At 37.2% G+C, this 16,847-nt stretch overlaps 1 protein-coding gene across 1 annotated transcript; it reads left to right on the top strand.

The window, feature by feature from the left end:
- The first annotated feature begins 670 nt into the window (after nt 1-670).
- On the top strand, nt 671-16,529 carry LOC127807766 (leucine--tRNA ligase, chloroplastic/mitochondrial). Its single transcript, XM_052345828.1, has 21 exons — nt 671-1,102; nt 2,765-2,909; nt 2,998-3,054; nt 4,449-4,568; nt 4,650-4,754; nt 4,911-5,134; nt 5,212-5,278; nt 5,365-5,519; nt 5,721-5,985; nt 6,170-6,364; nt 7,172-7,251; nt 9,632-9,694; nt 9,841-9,922; nt 10,533-10,610; nt 10,678-10,779; nt 10,894-11,066; nt 11,174-11,351; nt 13,130-13,207; nt 14,782-14,913; nt 15,812-16,179; nt 16,251-16,529. Exons 1-20 carry the CDS (start codon nt 744-746, stop codon nt 16,052-16,054), a joined length of 2,901 nt encoding a protein of 966 aa, XP_052201788.1. The 5' UTR covers nt 671-743; the 3' UTR covers nt 16,055-16,179; nt 16,251-16,529.
- Nucleotides 16,530-16,847: the final 318 nt, after the last annotated feature.

Raw genomic sequence — 16,847 nt, 5'->3', positions numbered from 1 at the left:
TTTAAAAAAGTAAAAAATAAAAATGTGAAAAAATGTATAAAAAATATAAGAGTTTTTTTAAATATAATTTTTAATTTAAAAACAATTATTTAATTAAATATAAATATAATTTTAAAATAAATAAATAAATAAAAGTTATTTTGATCTCTAATGTGAGATAGCAGAGGTATGAAAATGATTTGAAAATATTTTTTTGATATTTTTTAGTATTTTGAGATAAGAAATGTTTCAGAAATATTAAAATAATATTATTTTGAGAGTGTAAAATATTTATCATATTGTATATTTTGAAATTATTTTATTGATAATAATATATTTTAAATTTATAATTGAAAAGTTACAAATAAAATTTTATATAAAATAATATTTGTGTTTTAATCTACGTGCATTCATTTCTTTGTGTAAAGGTGAAATTCCTCACTTTAAGGGCTCTCTATACATTGCTCTACGCATATGAAAGGAGTTAATCACGGTATACGATAGCACATTACGTAGAAGGCATAGTATAGTGCATAGTGTCTACAAGAAGCCACTTTCACAAAAAAGTAAAACTCTCGTAATGCAATTATCATAATTTAAATCTGTATTTTTGAGTGTAATGTATTACCTAAGAACCAATTGCTATGCTTGTGGGGCACGCGCGCATTCATTTCTAATAACATTATCCGTTACACATTCACGCACGGGAGGGCAATCCAATCCACACCTAGCGCAAGCCCTCTGCCCTCGACCCCCATTCCACAATGATCTTACAGTTCCAAACCGCTTTCCAAATCCATGCCCCTTCACAGTCTCCGTTCGGCCGCCGGGCATTTCCGTTCTCCGTTCACCGGCGGTCTCCTCCGAGCCACGCAACAGCCGCCTGCCGGCGCCGAGCGTCCTATGGTTCTCTCCGAGTTTATAGATGTGTGAGTAGAAGCAGTGTGAGTGAGCAGCTGAGGGAAGATCAAGAGCAGAAGAAGAGAAGGGCGTACCCGTTCCACGAAATTGAGCCGAGGTGGCAGCGATTTTGGGAGGAGAATCGCACTTTTCGAACGCCTGACGATGATCTCGATACTTCCAAACCTAAGTTCTATGTCCTCGACATGTTCCCTTATCCCAGGTCCGTTGTTTCCTGTTTCGTCTCTTTTCCGTAATAAGCGATTGATGAAGAATGGAAAAATGCGAAAGACAGGGTTTTTGGTGAGCTTTTTGTGGATTATATGTTATGGGCGGTATCGTGGTGTAGAGGATTTTTTTTTTTTTCTTTTTCTTGAAAGCTATGCCTTGTAATGTTTACGCGAGCCTATGCTCGAGAGCTGGAGCGATTAGAAACAGTGTGAAGGAAGAAAACGAATAAAAGAAGCAGGAATTACACGAGAGCCAAGTTTTGAGTACAAGAAGAAGCAATCAGAGCCTGTATGATTTTTGAGAACTTTTTCTTGCTAGGAGGAGGAAAGTTAAGGGAATTCTACAGCTTCAAGAAAGAGAGGCGTGCAGCTGGTCATAATGGCTCTATTCTACTGCATCATATTTAACCGAGGATCTTGTGCTCGTTGGAGATTCATTGCCTTCTATTTTGTCCTTTGTCAAGTGTGCATGCTTGTTTTCTTTCTTGTGGGTAGGTCAAACGTGTTCATAGATTGAGATGATTGGTGAGTTAGAATTCATGTAGTCTCCCTCATTTAAGTCAAATTAAGGCTTGCCATGTTATTGTTGTTTTAGGTCAAACATATAGATAGGAATTGCATAAAAAAGATCAAATCAGGAATAAATGAAACAATGAAAGATGGGCTGTGAGAAACAATTTCCCCCCTCAAGCCAAGCTAACCTCCTGGCACCAAATGGCATGTTTCAGCGTCTCCATGGCAACTTTGTCTAAAACCTCCAAGGCACATAACCTAGAACCTTTGACAGAGTATGAAACTGAGGTGTTTGGACAGTCACAACCCCACTGTTACCTGATGGTTGTAACAATGGTATTAGAGCTGACCCCGTGTCTCTTAGTTACAATCGTGCGGCGACGGAGGTGATGTCAGCATTGTAGTGTTTGTCTGGGACTAAGCGTGGCTAGTGCACAACCTGCCATCGTGGGCACCGAGACTACAGAGCATGATGGTATGTTATGATCCACTGCAAGGTATGAGACTTGTCTCACATTGGAAGTTTAGCCTCTTGGTGTGAGGTTTATAATCTCTTGGGAACTCTCCTCTTACAGCTAGCTTTTGAGGGTGAGTTCTACCCGATGGTTGTAACACCCACCTTGCCTCCAAGGGCAATGCTTATCCTCCCTTCTACAGATACATACCCAGTTGAATTGGTCAGCTTCTAAATGAGACTAAGACACTAGCTAGCTGTCCCACTAGCTCTTGTTCTGGTTCATTTGATATGAATTCTGATTCGGTTAGCCTTGAGCCCTTTTCTTATGAGACAGAACATATCTGAATGGAGGTCTGATACGTTTGGCTAATCAAAGATTGTCATGTGTAAGGTGGACTGGAGCCTGCATTTCCCTTGGGTTTTTCCAACTGATTGAATTAGAAGAAGCTGTTCCTTTTCCATAATGACAACACAACTTTGTGTGACAGCCTTCCTTAATTTCATTTGCATCTAAGTAATTCTGCTGCGATCAGTGCTCAGTATTACGCAAGTTGTTTTGAGTGACATTTGAAATATTCAACTTCAAAATATGCAACTTCAATTGGATTTGCAGTTGATTACTATAGTTTTCTTGATTTTCCTTTTTGGACATGGTTTTTTAATGTCCCATTTGATTATTTTGCAGTGGATCTGGGCTACATGTTGGCCATCCTCTTGGATATACTGCCACAGATATTCTTGCTAGATACAAACGCATGCAGGGCTTCAATGTTCTACACCCAATGGGATGGGACGCATTTGGATTGCCTGCTGAGCAATATGCAATTGAGGTTTCCTTTGCAATACAGTCTACAATTTGGTGCCCATGCTTGAACAGTGTTATTCATAGTCCCTAATTTCTGTCTCATATTTTGACAGACAGGTACCCACCCGAAGTTCACAACTTTGAAGAACATTGAACGATTCCGCACCCAGGTTGTTTTCTTTTTTCTTTATTAAATTTATTCTGTAGAAACCATTAGGTGATAATTTAATGAATTGTAAGTATTTATTTAGTTTTGCTGTGGTTTTTGTTCAACTTGCTTGCTTACACATTTTATGTCCTGAATCTAAGTTTTAATTGTGGACTGATGAAAAGCCTAGTCTAAGTATACATAACATTTGGTAAAAACTACTCATAGATTGATGAAACAATTTCACTTCTCAGGCTTGTAGTTTACATACATTTAGAATAGTGGACCATAACATGGTAGGGTGATTGAAGATAAAAAAGGATGGCTTTGTAGTTGGAGGAAGGTGGATAATAATGGAAGTTCAACTTGTGCCCTTTTGTTTTATTCTGTCTTTTTTTTTTTTTTTCTTGGGGGTTGGGGGAAGGGAATCTTATTTGGTAAAGATTTCACAACTACTCCTTTTCTTGCCCAAAGTTGAATCACTTTTGTTAATCAGTAACCTTGCCTGGACGTTTTTTTTGCTGAATATTGCCTGGCCTTTTTTAGCAGTAAACCAAAATCTATAGGTGGCAAGTGTTGGACTGACAAAGTTTGAAAAATTGGCAGTCATGTTTGGATAAATGTGTTTTTCCATACTCTAATTTTGGAGAAAAATAATCTGATAGTATCATTTCATTAGATAAATAGATACTAAAAAATAATTTTAAAGTATTTGAACTGCAATAGCACGATATACAAGTTTCTGCTATTGTTCATATTTTAGTACAAAAAGTGTACCCTGTTCCATTCTTTATGTGTACTAGAATAATTTGAATTCCAGGTGACATAGCTCCTGCATTATTTTTTGCCACTGCAGCATTTCTGAAGCTGAGGAATTCTGGTTAACAAGAAATTTAAGAGGAATTTGGTTCTGCTACCCAATAATGAGTTTTATCAGCCAGAATATTGAACAGGGATGTGAACTTCTTCCATTGTCGTTTGAATGCTTTGTTGAGTTTACTTACAGTCCAATTTTTTTTTGAGACCAAAAAGCACAAAAGCAAAGGTACAAAAATGATGCCTTTTTAGCTATTTTTACTACAAAGGAAAGAGATAAAATATGTTTCCTTTTATAATGCAACTTTCTATAAATAAAATATTTGGCTTATTGTATTTGTATTATTCTAGGGGTGTTTTAATTAATGATTGTGAAAAGTCTAGTTTTTTTAAGCAACTATCGTTACTTAGTGTTCTAAGCTAGTTTTTTCCTATACTGCTTGGAGCCTTAAGGACGTGTGAGCTGACATTCTTTCCATTGAATAAAAATGTCTTGCTTCTTGAAGTGGCAATTCAAGGTTTTACATATAGATATTGTGTCCTTAGCTTTGTTAAATGGTTTGTTCTTTCTTGAGTTATTGACATTCATATTATTTTCAGCTAAAATCATTAGGCTTCTCATATGACTGGGATCGTGAAATTTCTACAACAGAACCAGAATATTACAAATGGACACAATGGATTTTTCTGCAGCTTTTGAAGAGAGGGCTGGCTTATCAGGTCTAGTATTACTTTTCTTTTAGCCTTTCTGAGTTCTGGCCATGAACAGCAGAGGTGACTTTCTTTTAATCTTATGTTCAGGCTGAAGTCCCTGTAAACTGGTGCCCTGCTCTTGGGACTGTTCTGGCAAATGAAGAGGTGGTTGATGGTGTTAGTGAGCGTGGGGGTCATCCAGTTATAAGAAAAGTATGCCTGGTTTCTGATTTAAAAAGGAAAGAAAAAATATACATACTGGCTTGACTCCTATTTGTTAGGACAAGGTCAAAACTTTTGATAATTTTGTCTTATTTTTATTGTGAATGGTTTCATAATTTCACAGTACCATTGTTGATTACCAAGCAGCCAATGCGGCAGTGGATGCTCAGGATTACTGCGTATGCTGACCGTCTACTTGATGATCTAGATGATCTTGATTGGCCTGAAAGTGTAAAGGAAATGCAAAGAAACTGGATAGGAAGGTCAGAAGGTGCAGAGGTGGAGTTCTGTGTTGTTGATGCTAGTGGACAAGACAAAGACATAAAAATTACTGTTTACACGACAAGGCCAGATACCATTTTTGGAGTAACGTATAACTCTTGGTTTTTATTATTTTTCAATTCTTTTGGCAATGATTGAGTCTTTCGTAATTAGTTGCTCTACACAGCTATTTAGTTATGGCACCGGAGCATTCTTTGTTGTCATCCATAGTATCAGAGGGCCAAAGCAAATACGTATGTGCATATGTTATCTTGCAATTATTTTTCCAAAATATTTGTCCTCTGTGGATAATTTAGGAGATGATAAACCATATGCACAGGTGGAGGAATACAAAGAGGTTTCCTCTAGGAAGAGTGACCTTGAGAGGACTGAGCTGCAGAAGGAAAAAACTGGAGTTTTTAGTGGAGGTTATGCAAGAAATCCAGCTAATGGAGAAGCTGTCCCTATTTGGATTGCAGATTATGTTTTGGGCAGGTCTACTTGATCATTTTCATATTTTTTTATATTCTCTTTGACTATTTATCTGTGATGTACCATACTATTTTTCAGTCTTATTTTATAGTATACGAAGTACATTGTGGACCAATTGACAACTATGCAAAAAGTTCAATTTGCATCGTTTATGAAATATTAGGATTGGATTGACCCTAACATTTCAAGGAGATTTCCATGCAGCTATGGTACAGGCGCAATAATGGCTGTACCTGCACATGACTTGCGAGACTATGAGTTTGCTCTCAAATATGATATCCCAATTTGCTGGGTTGTGATGCCAGATGGTGGAAGTTCTGGTGATTCTGAAAGACCTTACTCAGGTGAAGGTGTTAGCGTTAATTCATCGTGTCCAATGTCAGGGCTGGACATCACTGGGTTCCCTAGCAAAGAGGCTTCTTCTAAAGTCATTGACTGGCTGGAGAAGACTGGAAATGGCAACAGAAAGGTATCATTTAGGTGTTGTTTATCTAGAGTGGGTACTTTTCTGATTTTGTCTGTGGTATTTTCCTGTTAGGGGGCATCGGGAAGGAGAAGAGGGGATTTTGGGATGCTTTTGGCTTCTGCTAGGAAATACAATTGATCTTGAGTAATGTGTCAAAAAGATCTTATATAAGTTCTTTGTTTTTTAGGTGAACTACAAGTTGCGGGACTGGCTTTTTGCTCGGCAACGCTATTGGGGGGAACCCATCCCGGTTGTTTTCCTGAAGGAAACTGGTGAGGGTGTTCCGCTTCCTGAAAGTGAGCTTCCTCTTACCCTTCCTGAGTTGGATGATTTCACTCCCACTGGCACAGGGGAACCACCACTTTCTAAAGCAGTTTCTTGGGTGTGTTTTCCCTTCTCTCTTCTCTTATCCCTTTTACTTATATCTGAATAATTGCCTAATATCTTCCAGAAGCAGTTTTTATACGTCTTCTGCATTTTTTATTCTCTTTCTACCTGTTATTCATGCTTATCAGATGGTTTGGTGAAACTTATTTGAGTGTTATTGCAGATGTGAAAATTCAGTAATTTCCTATTTTGCTGACCTGGTATTCTTTGTTCAATGTCACCCCTTGAGAATTCATGTTTTTGGATGTCTTGCAAATCTTTATCCTTTTTGAAAAGCATCTCAAAGTCTCATTACATGTGTGCATGCTTGAATGTATTGAATTTTCCAATATCTTGAAATCAAACTCTTCGTAGCAAATTTTTCTCTCTGTAGTGCTACCTTTTTTCTGAATTCTGAGAGCACATGCAAAATTACTGAATCCCAAAGTAGCAGTTTGAAGCTGGACTGGATGTTTTAATAGATTCCAGTTTTCTTTGCCTTAACTGTAACTTCTTGGGAGCCCCATGGAAACATGGATTGCCTATATTGAGTGACTGGGCAAACACGCTTGCCTGTTCATCAGTTATACTCTTTCCAGTAATAGTTCACCTTTGGTATACTTATCTCTTGCACAAACTGTGGCGACCTTTGGAATACATGCCAGTATTAAGTCCCTCAATTCAAAATAAGCCATAATCATCTTTTTGGCTTTATTTATCAATTAATAGGTGTTTCTCATATTCTTTGCTTTTGAATTTCTAGTGTTGTCTAATTGCTTTTTGTTCCAATATTCAAACCTATACTTGGATACTGGTTTTTTAGGTTGAGACTACTGATCCTTCATCTGGAAAACCTGCTAGACGTGAAACAAATACCATGCCACAATGGGCTGGTTCATGCTGGTAATGTGTTAGTTTTTACTCGATAAATTTTAAATTTACCATATTGCAAACAATGATGCAATTGTTTTTGGATCTATCTGTTTGGTATTAGAACTGTCTTTTCCACCAATTTTTTCTTATCTTTTGATAAATGAAGTATTTTCAGTGATGGGAAAATATGAATAGAAAGGAAAACTTGAGACTCAGGCATAGAAGTGCATGGAGGCACTGGGTACTTGTGGTGCTCAGTTTGATGAAAAACAAATGAAAATACCGAAATTTTCTTCTGTAACATAATTATTAACTATTCCACTTGTTATCGCTGGGAAAAGAGAAGTGGAAACACCAAATACATGGTGCAATCTTTTTCTGGCAATGATAACATTGCTCCTTTATGACTCTTAAGGTCATTAGTTCAAGCCACATGCACTGGGGGCTTCCGTGTTTTGTTTTGTTTTTGATAATATATACATGCTACATTTCTTGAATATAAGCCTACTGATATCATTTGCTGGCTAATGGTTTGATCTAAAACTTGAGTGTGCATGTGCATGGATGCAGTGAGATATGCTTTGTCAGATTTTCGGACACTTAGCTGGTGTATGTTGTGTTTATGAAAAAAAAATCCAAAATAAAACTAAGAAAACACAAGTAATTAGCTCCAGAACTTAAGGGCTTGTTCTCTTTGCGTTTCAATTTTCAATTTTCAATTTTGAGTTTTGAATTCATTTTCAGTTTTCTGTTTTGGGAGTCTGTTTTTAGAAAACTGAAAACGCATTTAGTTTGTTATTCTGAAAAATTATTTCTCAAAACAGAAAACTAGAAAACACGCTCTATTTGGAATTTTGAGAATAATTTTTTTATGACATTTTATTCAATGGATTTGATTATTTAGAGCCACTTCCACCGCCCCCACCGCTTCTCCAACCCTAATCCTTCCCTCCTCTGCCACTCCCTTCTCCTCCCCCTTGATTCATTTGCCTCCCATCCCATCTTCTCAGCCTTCCTCTCCCCCGACTTTGACTCCACCCGCTTCTCCTCCGCCACCCTTTCCTCTGGCTCTGCCACCTTCTGAGCCAAGAAGCTCTAGTACGGCATCCGCCTCCTTGAGAAGTAGCTCCGCTTCGAGGTCCTCTCTTGCCACGTCGACCTCCTCTCGCTACTCTCCTCCATCTAAGACGCCAATTCATCCCTCTTTGCCATCCGATCCGCTGTCTCCACGCTCCAATCTTTCATACGCCGCATGCGTTTCGAGATTGCTGATCCCCACTGCCAAATTCATGCCAAGACGCTCCAACTCTCCAATCTCCATCACTCCACTCATTTCCTCCAGTTCACCATTCGTTTTTCGCGTTTTAATATTTTGGGAGTGTTTTCAGCGAAAACACTCAAAGTGACTTTTTATTGTTTTGAATTTTCTTTATGATTTTTTTTTTTTTTTTGAAAATGCATTTTTGAAAATATGAAAGTAAACAAGTTTTCAGTGTTCTGGAAAATTGAAAACTTAAAATAGCCTGAAAACAATAAAGAGAACAGGCCCTAAAAGTTTAAAGAACACTTGTGAGTAAGTTGGCAAAAATAATTTCTTTGAAAATAATGCATGTCCACGAAGGATTAATAAGCGGGAACAGCACCTTAAATACTGAAAAGCTTGTTTGCTGTAAAGTGCCAACTTTAAGGAGGTCTCATCATTGTTTTGCCAGTTGCTAGTAGTTATGGTCATTTATGAGAAGAAGAACATTACTACGAATGGCAGTGGATTGGATATGGACTAGGTAACCATTCCCCCATCCTTGCTCCCACATCCCATTTCCTATACCCATATGTGTGCCCACATCCATTGAGTAATATTCTTATTTCTCCATCCTGTTCCCATTGGATACTTACATTCTATTTACAATTTTTTTAGAACTGCAAAATAAGAAGGTACAAACTATAAGTTGAATAAGATCAAGAAATACGAAGACTGTGTACTAAGTACTCCCAAACTTCAATAATGTAATTTGAGGTTACAATTTTATTCAACTGAAAGAAAATTCAAGAACTATCATAATAGAACACCAATGCCTTCATAAAAAATTAGTATGCTTAATTCTCATCCCAATCAAAATCCCTTTAAGGCCTCATGACTCTCACAAGTCATTGCACAAGGGCAGGACTAGCTGGCCCTTTTATGCAATTATGGTAAGAAGCTTCCATTCTAGCCTAATACTTAGTATAAAATAAAAATTATATTTTTATTATATATCTGCATACAGTGAGATGAATGCTCAAAAGTAATTTTAGAGAGAATTTGTGAGTCAAGCTCTATTTTGCAATTCACAGCAATTGCACATCTCAGCAATTTCTACATGCATTTATGTGCTGATGTTGAAAACAATATTTTTCTATTCATGTACAGGTATTATTTGAGATTTATGGACCCAGAAAATTCTGAAGCATTGGTTGATAAGTTGAAAGAGATGTAAGAGCAACTTTCCTGACATAAATCCCTGCAATTTGGTACAATGTTGCTGTCTTATAAGGGGGGCTGTTCAGATACAAGTCAATTGTTACTAAGAGATTATTGTTTGCCATTTCAAAGCTCTATTTGGCATCTTTCTTGTGTAGGTATTGGAGCCCAGTTGATATATATGTTGGCGGTGCTGAACATGCTGTTCTTCACTTGCTCTATTCCAGGTTCTGGCACAAGGTTTGTGCTCCAAATAAGTTTGGTACTGTATATTGAGGATTGCTGGTTGTTGTCACCTTTTTCCTGTACCATTTGCACGCTATCTGAAACATTCTGTCTGAGCATTCTTTAAATAGTTACCTCTTTAAGTAAGAATTATTAGAAACCTATTAATGTATATGTTGGGGGTTGTTGAACACGCTGTTCTTTACTCACTTTCTCGGGATATTATTTGCACATAAAAAAATTTCTTGCTGGTGGTTGGCATTATGCTTTTCCTTCCACATTAACACACTATCTGAAACATTTTTGGAGCACCTCATTTTGTTAAGTAACATCAGGCTACACCCTCTTATTTAGAGATAGACTAGATTTGGTACCAAAGGAGCCAAATTTTTGGTTGGTTGGAACGTTTATATTGCTGGTAGCTAAGAGAAGTTCACATACCAAATAATCTGAGCCAACTTGGGAAGATGCAGAGCTCAGTTGACCAGAAGGCAGAACATATTGAGAACCACAAAGATGGGCTAGTAAATGAATCCCCAGTGCTGTCCATAGCATTTTCTGATATAACTTGTTACCAGATTTCTTCCATATGGTAACTTGATTTTTCATATCACTTCTTTTTTAGGTTCTTTATGACATCGGAGTGGTATCAACCAAAGAACCCTTTAAATGCGTCATAAACCAGGGAATCATTCTAGGAGAAGTAAGTAAAACTACTTGGTCACAAATTTATTTCTCCTATTGCTACTTCTTAATGGCATAAGTGGCAGGTTCAATATATGGCATGCAGAGATTCAGATGGCAATTTCATATCTGCAGACTCTGTTGATGAGTTCAGAGAGTATAGTCAAGAAAGAATGCCAGAGGAAAAAGTGTGTCTTCCTGCAAGCATTATAGATCTTCTCATGCATCTTGATGTATTCCACTTGGTACAATAAAGATAACAGTTTTTTCCTTTTTTGGGCTATGATGACTCCTCTGTGTAGGTAATGAAATCTGGAGATTCTTTTGTGCTAAAAGACAATCCCAATGTTCGCTTGATTGCTCGGGCTCATAAAATGAGTAAAAGTAAGGGAAATGTCGTCAATCCTGATGATGTTGTCTTTGAGTATGGTGCAGATTCTCTTCGCTTATATGAGATGTTCATGGGACCACTAAGGTGGCTTTCTTGAAAACTTCAAACTTTTTTAGACTCTTGCTTGCTTATTTTCTCTTGCCAAGTACTCAAGCCATTGCTATAGCATTGCTCATTGTTATTGGTTACAGGGATTCAAAAGCATGGAATACTGGTGGTATTGAAGGTGTTCATCGATTTTTGGGGAGAGTTTGGAGATTGGTAGTTGGTTCACCTTTACCTGATGGTACATTTAGAGATGGAGTGGTGGTAATTGATGAGAAGCCTTCTTCAGAACAACTACATTGTCTTCATAAATGCATTGATAAGGTAGAATATATTTTTAACTTGCTTTTACAAAAAGAGAGAATGTCACTAGAACATTGGTTTCACTTGTTTGTGCCTTCTTTTTGAGGTGTGGTTTGGTTAGAAATTAGAATCCCTTCTAGGTGGGGTGTGCATACTAATTTCCATGGTATTTACTATGAATTATGTGTTTTTACTTGAAGATGCTGCCTGAAGACTTTGCGATGTTTCCAAAGCTATTTATAACTTGCTTGTTAAGGTAGCGTTTATTAAAATGAGTAAGATAAGGTTGTATCGAGATAAGGTTGGAATGCTTTCCAAACCAAGATATGGAATGGTCAAGATAAGGCTGAGAAGTATTTCAAGATTTTTATCAAACTATTTATTAAATTTTTTAAAATGCATTGAAGAACACATGCGTCATTTTTTCTTATCTGTAAGGACTAAGATAAATTTATCCGGAGTGGGGGAGAGAACACATGCGTCACTTCTTTTCCAAGGGTCGCCAAATAAATTTGACAAATATAATGGAAAGCATTTTTGTCTAGAATGCTTTCCATATCCCACTTTTTTCGGTCTATATCTTGGTTAACAAACGCTACCTAACTATACAAATAATTAATTGAAAGAGAGCAAACTTTTAGGGAAAGAAGATTCTCACACAGATAGCTAGGAGTGTGAAAATTGTTACTGTTGATGGGAGCTTGTTGCAAACCTTTTGCATGTCCTTTATGGTTACCTTAAGAATTTTATAAGCTTATGATTAATATGCTTTTCAAGTATTGCAGCCAGAGTAGCATTGTCCAGTGAGCCCTTGTTTTCATTGTGTTTTGTCTTTATCCTTTTCTTTTCTTCTCTTTCTTTGTCCCATTTATGAATCTGCTGTTATGTCTTTTCCCTTTATGGTTGTCTGGATGCTCATATTTCTTACAGTTATTTTATAGCTATGGCTTATAACTGATTTGACTGCTGTCATGTCACAAGTTTTATCCTTATCATGGTTATTATCAGTCATTCACCCGGTAAGTTGACCAGTTTCGAGCCTAAGAGTGGGAACCGCATGGTAATCATATTTTAAGTTAGTCTATTGTCAGATAAACTTGTATTCTTGATAACAGTAGGATGCTAAAATGTGATTTGGGTCTAGAGACTTGTCAACTTTGTGAATAAATGTATCTTTGGACAGTTGCATATTTAACTAGTGGTTGGATTAATTGAGCTTTGGTATACAAAATGGTAACATGCTTAATATTTAACTAGTGGTTGGATTAATAGAGCTTTGGTATACAAAATAGTAGCATGCTTAATAAGGGTGTTCCAGAGCACGAGGCCCCCTGTTTTGTGAGAGTTTGGGAAGAGTCATTTTTATGCACCCTTACCTTTGCTTTATAAGTTATTTCTGAACTAGTCATAAAATGGTAATATGTTTGAATGTAGAAATATTGAATGTCACCATTGGAGTTTTGGCAAATCATAGTTGGTTCTTAATTGGAGAAGTGAAATGGAAGACTATTGATCAAAGTTCCTTATAAATATTAAGAACTTGTCACATTCTTCATATAGACAAGTCTGTCCATCATACATCTTCATTCTCCCTAGGCCTAGCTGTTTGAATATCTATACTATTGTAGTCATGATGCCTATTCCAAATTATTGTATCTTATTGTGTTTGCTATTTCTTAAACTACTCTTATGACAGAACAGTTGCTATTATTTTTTGAAATGGAGAAGTTAACACATGTTTTGCATGTGCACACCATCCCTAGTAGTGTAACAACTCTAACCAGTGCTTTAAGTTGTAGGTTACTGAAGAGATTGAAGGGACACGGTTCAACACTGGAATTTCAGCAATGATGGAGTTTGTCAATACAGCATATAAGGTATCTGTTCTCTCTCTCTCTCAACCACCACCACCACACATGAAAATCTGGACAAGGATAATATTGTAGCTTCTTTAATTTTAGCAGCACTCTGGTGATATATTATTAGTCAAGTTGGAAGGTTTAGTTTATTGTGAGTTGCTATAAAGGTTTAGATGATTCATTAGGCGTGTGGCACATTTCAATTATTATAGCAATATGAAATAGGGTGCCTTAATGTATGATGCTCCCCGCATTGCAAGGGTTGTGAGAGGTTTTTTTTTTTTGTATGCAACCTTAGTCTTGCTTTGCAAAGAGGTTGTTTCCACAACTTAGAACCCATGACCTTCTAGTCACCAAAAAGCAACCTTATCATTGCTGCTAAGGCTTGCCCTCTGTTATAGCAGCAATATGGAAGAAAATGAAAAGTGAAGAAATACGTTAAAATGACGACCTGAAATTATAGGGGATGTAATGTTCAGCTGGTCGTGAAGGAAAAGGATAACAATTCATGAGTTCATTAATCCATAAAAATTCTAGAAACAAAACTGTTCTCTGTACCTATTTTTCCACTCCAAAATAAATAAAAATAAAGGCCTACCAAATTGGTCAATTCACAATGAATTACTAGGAAAAGAAGATAAATCAATTGTTATGAGTCTCAAAGGTGCTTAGACTGGCATTACATCTTGGAGTTTGAAACCCAACAGAAATCCTGATTGAGATCTAAAGTAGGAAAATTGTGAACATTTCTAGAAGTGGAAAAAAGTCCCAACCATACACAAAATAACTAATTTTGGCTTTTAGGAACATAGAAAAACTAAAGGTTGATTTCACATAAAAAATGCAAAATAAAAGATTTTCTAAAATAGCAAAATATCTAAATTGAAGTCCTAAGCAATTCAAGTTTCTGCTAGTCATGTCTTGATCATTTTATCTTACTTATCAAAGAAAGAAGAAACTAAATAAAGAAAAATTCTTGTCATTCTGAGATTGAAGCTTGTGATTTGTGGTAATGCCTTTTCACTTCCTCCCCATGTGAAGGTGCATATATTCCACGTATTTCAATATTACACTCACTGCATCAGCTTGGCTGTCTTTCTTATTGCTCTTATTTACAACCATTTACTCAAGAAAGAAGCAAGTGGGCCTTACTCAACCATGTCAGCTTGGTTCCATCTTTTTGCTCTTTTCTCAAGGCTAAATTGCTAAAGATATGCAGGAATGCCGCCCCCCCAACACACACACACACACACACACACATTTTCCTTTTTTTCTGCAAAGTTGGAATCAGGAGAAACTAGCTACATATAGGGGAGAAGATTCTTAGGTAGAGGACAGGAATGGACTGCACTTTCTCCAAGCCAAGCAAAAAAGTGAAATAAAAAAGAACAGAAACGGATAAAAGCAAATAAGAAAGAAAGTTTCATCTGTTTGTGGGCTAGTTGATTATTTGATAATCTTTGTGAGACTTGCCCTTGTTTTCATGTTTTATGTCATTACATGGCTTGATGTGTGTTTCATTTGTCCAGTTATAATTTTTGTGTCTTATTTTGGGCATATAGCTAATTTGTTTCTGCATTTCCTGTCTCCAGTGGGATAAGCTTCCAAGCTCAGCCATTGAACCTTTTGTCTTACTGCTTTCGCCATATGCTCCTCATATGGCTGAGGAGCTTTGGTTCCGTTTGGGACACTCAAATTCATTGGCATATCAGCCTTTTCCGAAGGTACTTTTTTTTTTTTTTGTTTACTGAATATGGGATTGTGTTTGATTCTTCTTTCACAGAAAGCATCTGTGTGTGTATTTTGGGTGGGCGGAATGTTAAGGGTGCTCTCAAGAGGCCTAAAAAATCACTGTTTATTCCATGTGCCATGTTTGCTGGGTGGCTGGAAGACTAATGGGTGCTCTCAGGGGGCCTAAAATATCACTGTTTTTCCATGTTCTATGTTTGTTGGGTGGGTGGAAGATTAAGCGTGCACAAGAGGCTTAAGGGGTTAATGTTTATTCATATTTTAAATAGCAAGATTTAAAAAGATGCATTTTGAAATTTTAGGCAAGTTTCACTGTCAAAACTGTGAGTCACTGTTGCCTTATATATATCTATTCATTCAGTTGATCCTATGTTTCTGGAATATTAGTCTTTCCAAACAACTAGTTTGTAAATGTCACATGGTCAGCTGGCCAAACATAACCATGTCTTGCTGTCATTCCTTTGGGGCCTTGAATATCTTGCACATGTCAATGTCATCTACATTTGTTGCTTAGGGACCAGGGAGATCCCTAAATAGGTCCTCTGAGGAAAGTTTTGCTACAAATTCTAGGGCTATAAGAAAACATATTTGTACGATATTGATAACTGGAGATATTGTGGAACGTGAATATCTTGAAAATATTAATTGTTCTATATCTGGCTATTGTTTTAAACTGTAGAGAGTTTGCTTATATGCACCATTTATGTTGTATGTGGTTAACTGTTATCATGAATTCTTGTTCACCCTGCCCTGGTACTGGGTTGGCTGTGGCACATGTGGATGACCTCATAGAGCAGGAAGGATGCACCCTTCAACTTATCAGACTGTCTCTATGATTCTCTCTTTATTTGCTTAATCATGTTCCCAATGCAGGCAGACCCAGCTTGCCTGAAGGAGTCCACAGTGGTGCTACCAGTTCAAATCAATGGGAAGACAAGGGGTACCATACAGGTCGAAGAAACATGTACAGAAGAAGTTGCTTTCAAACTCGCTTCAGTTGACCAGAAACTCTCCAAGTACCTGGACAGGAGAACTGTCAGAAAGAGAATTTATGTACCTGGTAAAATTTTGAATGTTATATTAGAGCCACAAAACGCCAAGGCAGGCTTCCGGTAAGGGCAGCATGCTGTGTTGTTTTATCCAGTCCGGGAAAGAGGAGCAGCAGAGTCATCATAGCAGTCAATTTAGCATTTGCACCAGAGAAAACTCTAACTCAGCAAAGAATGATGTGCTTTTACCATGTATGATTTCCCACTATCTTATTTCTGAGTATTTTTTCAGTTTACTGAACAATTACATTTTGCATCTACAGTGATGTTACTGCCAGTGATGTATTTGCAAAACCGAAGGAGAGCATGGTCAAGTAGGCACCAGGCACCAGTGACAGCAGCAGAAACTACTGAGTTGGCATGGCATTTTCCTAGCCTATCTCCCCTTTGGATTTTATGCCCATAATTTATTTCAATTGTATGTTCATTCACAAATCTTGTATAAACCATTGTATTCTAGACAAAACTAAACGTCATTAACTCTGCATGCCTCTGGGCATCATTTTCCAATACAATACCATAGCTTGTAATTTGATCTTCTATGGAGATGAATGTGGCTGCCATAAGTTGGAAAACCTTGCCTTTATATTTCAGTTACATTAACAGTATTCTTGTGTTAGTAATTCTGAATAGCAGAAGCTAAGACCAAGATGGAACAGGTGGTGGGGCAATGAGGTAGGCAGATTAGGTTGAACACACACCAAACACTGAAAGCTTGCCCCCAAATCCAACCCATCCAACCCCTTTTGGATTCAATTGTCAAGGCTCTGCATCACAAACTTTGTTTCTTTACTCCACCTCCACATCTCCCTTTCCCTCGTTCACACGTTTTAACCTCATCCATGAACGAGTACCAGTAG

Source organism: Diospyros lotus, chromosome 8 (genome assembly GCF_014633365.1).
Source record: "Diospyros lotus cultivar Yz01 chromosome 8, ASM1463336v1, whole genome shotgun sequence".
NCBI classification, from domain to species: Eukaryota; Viridiplantae; Streptophyta; class Magnoliopsida; order Ericales; family Ebenaceae; genus Diospyros; species Diospyros lotus.
The sequence above is the reverse complement of the archived record's forward strand: the minus strand, read 5'-3'. Positions and strand labels throughout refer to the sequence as shown.

Bases quoted from the DNA above. Each gene is read 5' to 3' on its own strand.
- LOC127807766 (XM_052345828.1), top strand. From the start codon at position 744: ATGATCTTACAGTTCCAAACCGCTTTCCAAATCCATGCCCCTTCACAG. The intron at 5,520-5,720 runs GTCTACTTGATC...ATTTCCATGCAG, and splicing joins GCAGATTATGTTTTGGGCAG to CTATGGTACAGGCGCAATAA. The intron at 9,695-9,840 runs GTAAGAGCAACT...TTTCTTGTGTAG, and splicing joins GTTGATAAGTTGAAAGAGAT to GTATTGGAGCCCAGTTGATA.